The sequence below is a fragment of the Alexandromys fortis genome, unplaced genomic scaffold (assembly GCF_014885135.2).
Source record: "Alexandromys fortis isolate MF-2015 unplaced genomic scaffold, M_Fortis_MF-2015_v1.1 scaffold_229, whole genome shotgun sequence".
Taxonomy (NCBI): Eukaryota; Metazoa; Chordata; class Mammalia; order Rodentia; family Cricetidae; genus Alexandromys; species Alexandromys fortis.
Window position 1 is genome coordinate 1,977,227 of NW_026068122.1, and position 7,541 is coordinate 1,984,767.

Here is a 7,541-nt window from a genome sequence, read left to right on the forward strand (position 1 = left end):
GGGGGGAGGGAAATGGGAGGCTGGGAGGAGGCGGAAACTTTATTTTTTCTTATTCTCAATAAAAAAAAAGAAACTAAAAAAATGGATTCTGTTTTGTGTTGAACAAGTATTTCTTGATCATGTAGCCTTATCTATAGTCATATACCCAGTGTCAATCAGTGAAACTGATTTTCCCTGTCCCAACATCAATTGCAAATAGGTTCTTGGGGATAGAAACTTTTACCCATTTCACCTTCTTCTTGAGAGGCTATTTTCTAGTTTGAATAGCCTGGTGGATATTGGGCTTGCAATTACAGTCTCTGACAGTTCATTTGCCCAACATCCATGCTGTTTCCTTAAAGTCATTCAACACTTTTAGCTCTTATAATCTTTCTATCTCCTCTTTCCATATAGATCTCTAGGAGAGGAGTACTATAGTCATCTCATTTAAGGATAGGTGGTCTGAATTCTCTTATCCTGTCCATGTTGTCCAGTCATGAGTCTCTGTATTAACTATCCACTACTGCAAGAATTTTCTTGATGTGAGTTGAGTGATTCACTAATTTATGGGTATAGTAATAGGTTATTTAGAGTAGTTTTGTTAGCAGAATAATTGTAGTATATTTTCTATAGCATCTCTGGCCTATATAGTCTCAGGTTCCTGAAATAATTAGCAGTCTCAGATATGGCGTTCCTATCATTGTATATGTCTTGAATCCAATCAAATCATGTTTTTAGTTCCATGGCATTTGTGTCACTATTGCACCAATGGGTATATCATGCAGATATGTTGCTTTTGTAACTTACAGGGTTGGTGGCAGGGTGAACTTGATGATTACTTTTCTCCTCCAGTAGTGTGCATAGTACCGTTCAGTGCTATGAGCAGTAGTCAGTATATTTTAGATGCCTCCACACTGATTTCCATAGTGGCTATACCTAGAACCTCAACAGTAATGAATAAGGATTCCACTTTTCTTACCAGCAATTGTTGTCATCTGTTTTCTTGATGATAAATATTCTGACTAGAGCGATATGGAATCCGATCATAGTTCTAATTTGCAACTGTCTAGGAGCTACCGGATATTAGTCCACAAACCTATGAACACCTGATTTTTGACAAAGAAGCTGGAATTATACAATGGAAGAAAGAAAGCATCTTTAACAAAAGCTGCTGGCTTAACTGGATGTCAACTTGTAGAAGACTAAAAATAGATCCATATCTATCACCATGCACAAAACTCATGTCCAAATGGATTAAAAACCTCAATATAAATCTGAACACACTGATCCTGATAGAAGAGAAAGTGAGAAGTAGCCTGCAATTCATGGGCACAGGAGACACTTCCTACGTATAACCCTAGTAGCACAGAAAATAAAAGCAACAATGAATAAATGAGAGAATTCTGTAAAGCAAAAGACACAGTCATAAAGACAAAAAGGTAACACACTGAATGGGAGAAGATCTTCACAAACCCCACATCAGACAAAGGTCTGATCTGCAAAATATATAAAGAACTCAATAAACTAGACATTAAAAATTCTAAACAACCCAATTAAAAAAAGAGGTACTGAACTGAACAGAGAATTCTCAACAGAAGAATTTCAAATGGCCAAAAGATACTTAAGGACATGTTCAACTTCATTAACTATCAGGGAAATGCAAATCAAAACAACTTTGAAATACCATGTTATACCTGTCAGAATGTCTAAAATCAAAAACACTAATGATAACCTATTATGGAGAGGATGTGGAGTAAGGGGAACACTCATCCATTGCTGGTGGGAATGCAAACTTGTACAACCACTTTCAAAATCAGTGTGCCAGTTTCTCAGAAAATTGGGAATCAACCTACCTCAGGATCCAGCAATACCACTCTCGGGAATATATCCAAGAGATGCCCAATCATACTACGAAAACATTTGTTCAACAATGTTCATAGCATCATTATTTGTAATAGCCAGAACCTGTAAACAGCCTAGATGCCCTTCAATGGAAGAGTGGATAAAGAAAGTGTGGCACATATATACATTAGAGTACTACTCAGTGGTAAAAAAAAAAAAAAAAAAAAAAAAAAAAAAAAAAAAAAAAAAAAAAAAAAACAATGACATCTTGAATTTGGCATGCAAATGGATGGAAGTAGAAAACACTCTTCTGACTGGGATAACCCATACCCAAATATATGAATATGGTATGCACTCACTCATTAGTGGATTCTAGCCCCTCAACAAAGGACATTGAGCCAATAGTTCGTGATTTTAGAGAACCTAAATAATAAGGAACTCCCCCCAAAAAACAAACATATATAGATCCCCCTGGAAATTAGAAGCAGACAAGATGGCCAGGCAAAAGTTGGGAGCATGGGGCTGTGGGTGGGGGCAAGGAAAGAGGGGAAGAGAGACGGGAAAAGGGAAGAACTTTGGGGAGTGGGATGGTTGAGATGGAGGAAGGACAGATATAGGAGCAGGGAAGAAGATATCTTAATTAAAAGAGGCATTGTGGGATTGGTGAGAGGCTTGACTCTAAAGAGGGTCCAAGATGCCCACAGGGATGTTTCCAGCTAGGACTCTGGGCAGTAGAGGAGAGCGTGCTTGAACTGGTCTTGTCCCATAGTCAGGCTAATGACTATCTTGAGTATCACCACAGAAACTTCATCTGGTGGCAGATGGAGATAGAGACAGACTTACATGGGAGCACTGGACTGAGCTCCCAAGGTCCAGTTGATGAGCAGAAGAAGGGATAACATAAGCAAGGAAGTCAGGACCATGAGGGGTTGGTCCACCCACTGAGACAGTGTGCCTGAACTAATGGGAGCTCACCAAAGCCAAATGGACTTGGACTGAATGAGAATGGGATCAAACTGGAGCCTCGAAATGTTGCTGACATTGAGGCAGACTGAGAAGCCAATGATAATGGCACTGTGATTTGTCTCTACTGCATGTACTGGCTTCTTGGGATACTAGTCTATTTGGATGCATACCTTTCTAAGCCTGGATGCAGGGGGAAAGGCCTGGGACTTCCTAGAGGCCAAGGTACCCTGCCCTCTCTTAGGACTGGAGGGCAAGGGGAGAAGGGGAAGTGGGGAAGCGGGAGGGAAGTGGGAAGAGAGGAGGAAGTGGAAATGTTGATTCCTATTATTTAGAAAGTAATAAATAAATAACAGTGTTTCTCCCATTTATTTATTCTTTTCTCATGCAATAAATCCCATTTGCAGCCTGCCCTCCTCCGAAGCATTAATCTAATTTGTCTCTTTCAATCCCAGGAGTAGGTATTTGGTTAGAACCTGAAAGACCAGAGAAGCAGGGAGCAGCCACCAATTGCTTCATACCTCTACCATTCCTTTATCCAAAAGGAGATCCTATCTCTCCTGGATCTTACTACATCCTGTCTTCTCTCTGTCTATAGTCCTCCAAACCCCCGTGGTTCATTTAGATCCGCTATTGGTGAGCACCAAGCTCTGATTCGAAGGACACTTCATTTGTAAAAACACAATCAATTCTCCCAATGCTCCTTCCTCACCTGCCCCCCCTACCTGATACACTACCTCATTTCTATTCAACAATAAGCTTGCTTCCCAGGTATATCATAACAAGATATCATAATGTGGAATAACAAGAAACAATAAGACTAGGCACAAACCCTCAAACGATGGCTGGAGACAAATACATATATATGGAAAAGGATCCCCCAAAGAGTCAAAGATATCCCCATTCCAACTTTTATGTGTCCCATAAAAAAAACTCAAGTTAACAACCACAGCTTGTATGCACAGGGCTGGTTCAAACCCTTTCAGTATCCATGGTTGTTGACTTATTATCTGTGAGCCTGTGTGAGCCCTGCTTTGTTGATTCTATGGGTCTTGTGTTCCTGGTATCCTCTGACTACTACAATCCTGCCTCCCTTCTTCTGCAAGTTTCGCAATCTATACCAAGCACTTGGTCTCTGCATTTTCTCCCATCATCTGCCTTAGAAAGCCTCTCTGGTGACAATTGGGCTAGACACCAACCTTTGCTTATAGCAGAATAATATTAGAAATCATTTTACTGACTTTTTCCCAGTTACGTTTGATTCTTTCTGGATTTTGGAGCCATCCAGGTTCCAATTCATGGCCATCCAGGCAGTGTTAGGGAAGTACTTTCTCTTGTGACTTAGGCCTCAGATGGATGGCCACTACCACAAGCTCTGATCCTCCATTGTGCCAGGGCATCTTACAGACAGGACAGGTTGTGGGTCAAAAGTTTTATGAGTATCCCGGTGTCACCACTAGGAGCCAAGCCTGGTGATATAAGTTAGACAATCAGGCTCCATATCATTCAAAATACTTATAAACTTTTAAAATTTTTCTTCTGAGAACTTTGATTAGCTCTGTAGTCCATTTTTATTAAGTTGCTTATTCATACACATTTTAGATCTTCATGTAGTCTAGATAGTAATATTCTATCAGATATATAGGTGGGGAAGAGTTCTTACCCTGTAGTAGACTACCTTCTCACTCAATTAAAAATTTTATCTGCTGTACAGAAGCTTTTAAATTCCATAAAGTTCATTTGCCAATTGTTGGCTTTATTTCCTGAGCAACCAGAGTACGATTTAGGAGGTCTGTCTCTTATTGTGGACTATTATGGGGGTTTGAATAGAAGTGCCTCTCATAGGCTCATGTATTTGAGCACTTGGTTTATTAGCAATGTTTTTGGAGGGTTATGGAACTCATAGAATATATATTTTGCTGGGGAGCTGCATTTCTAAGAAGGTTCTGCAAAATTATAACCTCTCTTCACTTCTAGTTCATTCTCTACTATCTGTGTGTGATTGGTAGCTAGATTAGCATGCTTCCTCCTGCAACACCTGCTGCAATGCTTTCCTTTTCATTAAGGGCTTCCCCTTTGAAAACATAAGTCAATATAAACCCTTCCATTAGATGCTCTTGTTCATGATGTTTGTCACAGTAACAAAAGTACCTAATACCTTTCTGCTTTCTCCACTGACAGTTTCACAGTTTCAATATCATTTTAATACTTTCTGTTGTCTTATTGCTCTAGTTAATAATCAAATCCTATTATTGAATAACAGCAGGATATCTTTCTTCTGATTTAAATAAGGTGTTACAATCTTTTTCTTCATTTGCCATGTTGTTAGTTATAGATTTATAGATTATAGCTTTTATTGTCTTGAGATAGCTCCCTTCTAATGATAGCTTATTCATGACTGTAATCATGAAGTCACGAATTGGATTAAAGGTTGTTTTTCTACATTTTCAGATGTGATCATGCAGTTTCTGACTTTGAGACTCTTCATGTGCTAAAACACATTTATTGACTTTAAGCATGTTGGACCACCCTTCTAAATATGAATGAAGCTAAATGAGTCCTAACAAATAATATTTGATATATCTTGAATTCTGCTTACAAGTATTTAAGGCACTTGCACATAAAGAATACAGGGAAACATAATCAAAGAGCATAATTATTGGAAAAGTAGAACGAATATATTCCTTTAACTGAAGACGTTAAAACAACACGCCCTCTGCTGTGTCTAAGAGCTTTCTTCAGGAAAATATTATTTCATATGAATTTAGATTTGTTATGTTTTCACTATTTAAGTAAATGATATATTGTCATTCTTACTAAGTATAAGACAATGTAGAATATATATGAATGTGACTAAACACACCAAAATTTTCAAGGAAATATGTTCCTTTAATACTGGTTAACAATGAACATTTATATGCAATTAAGAATGATCAGAGTGCAAGTGTTTAATTATTTGTCTACACCTACTATATGTTTAAATACTCTCATCATTGCCTTTTTCATTTCTTGATTCCTGAATGTGTAGATCACAGGGTTAAGAATGGGGGTGACAACTGCCTCAAATATGGACAAAAATTTATCCAAGTGTGTGAAAGAAGAAGGCCGTGTGTAGATGAACATCACGGGGCCAAAGAATAAGACCACCACAGTCACATGAGCTGAAAGTGTAGACAGGGCCTTGGAGGAGCCACTTGAAGAATGTTTCTGAACAGTAAATATAATGACAATATAGGAAATGATCAGTATGAAGAAGAAACCTACAGACATGAATCCAGTGTTGACAGAGACCAGTAATTTCAGTCTGTATGTACTGTATGTATCTACACAGGCAAGTTTGATGAACCCAGGAAAGTCACAATAGAAGCTGTCCAAAATATTTGGTCCACAAAATGGTAAGTTTACTACAAAAGCCAATTGAATGAGAGAATGCATAAATCCAACCACCCAAGAGGACACTGAAAACAAGATGCACATCTTTGAACTCATAATGGTCAGATAATGGAGAGGCTTACATATAGCCACATATCTGTCAAAAGCCATGGCTATGAGTAAAACCATTTCTATACCACTAACTAAGTGAATGAAGAATATTTGGGTGATGCACCCTCTAAAAGTGATGACTTTATGCTTTCTCAACAGATCATAAATCATCTTGGGGGACACAACAGAAGAAACACCCAAGTCAATGAAGGAGAGGTTAGCCAACAGAAAGTACATAGGAGAGTGTAAGTGAGGGTCAGAAGCCACAGCGAACACGATGAGGGAGTTTCCTGTCATACTTGCTACATAAAACGTGGAAGAGAACACAAAGAGGAATAATTGAATGTCCCAAGAGTCGATGAGTCCCAGGAACACAAACTCTGACACCACAGACTGATTCTTTCTTTCCATTGGCTTTGTTTGCAGTACTATCTGAAGGAGAAAATGTGAGAAACTGTAAATTAAAATTTTATAAATGGAATAAGAGAATCTCCTAGTTATGAAAATCTATTTTACTGCAGCATTGAAACTGACTGTAAGGTAAATAGTGTGAGAGAAGGAAGTTCTATACACAATCAATAATCTGAAATTTATAAATTAGTTTGAATTATGACTTAACACTTGTAGCAAAAGTTTTTATCAAAAACTCAAAAGACAATAAGGTTTTGTGAATTTTAAAAGGGGACATTAGTGCTTGGAGAGATAACTCATCAGTTAAGAGCTATTATTTCAAAAGACCCTAGTTTTGTTCTTAGCATCCATTCAAGTAGCTTAAAATAGTATATAGTTTTAGCTCCAGAAAAGTTAAATGACACCTCTTGGTTTCCATAAATTTCCACAAACATGAAACATGTACTTAATCTCAAGGACACATACAAGTAATTATTAAATGAACCTTTATAAAGAGAATATTTTTACAAACTGTTGATGACATTTAAATTAACACATTCATTAAAGAAAAAAGTATGGAAAGTTTTCAAAAACTGAATTAGAGTTTAAATTTGCAGCACAGTATAGGTGTGCTTGTCTAACAATTTATTTCTTTACATTGGCTTTATCCTTAATAGTATAATACAAAAAGAGAAGTGGGTTGGGGTATAAAGTATAAAAAAGAAGACAAGGGAAAAGATGCAAATGATTAAAAGAGAAATAACATATAATATAAAAATTCTCACCTTAAGGGTATATAAGCAGAAAAAAAACATTATATGAATGTTTCCCATTTTATTGTACTATTATTCTTAAAAAATTAATATTATGATGAACAACCTCTG

At 37.3% G+C, this 7,541-nt stretch overlaps 1 protein-coding gene across 1 annotated transcript; it reads right to left on the bottom strand.

The window, feature by feature from the left end:
• Positions 1–5,736: 5,736 nt before the first annotated feature.
• LOC126490445 (olfactory receptor 4F3/4F16/4F29-like) lies at positions 5,737–6,678 on the bottom strand. Its single transcript, XM_050125379.1, has one exon. The coding sequence runs from the start codon at positions 6,676–6,678 to the stop codon at positions 5,737–5,739; it is 942 nt and encodes a 313-aa protein (XP_049981336.1).
• Between the last annotated feature and the right edge of the window lie 863 nt (positions 6,679–7,541).

What these genes read in the sequence shown, in the direction of transcription:
- LOC126490445 (XM_050125379.1), bottom strand. Translation starts at nt 6,678, where the DNA reads ATGGAAAGAAAGAATCAGTCTGTGGTGTCAGAGTTTGTGTTCCTGGGA.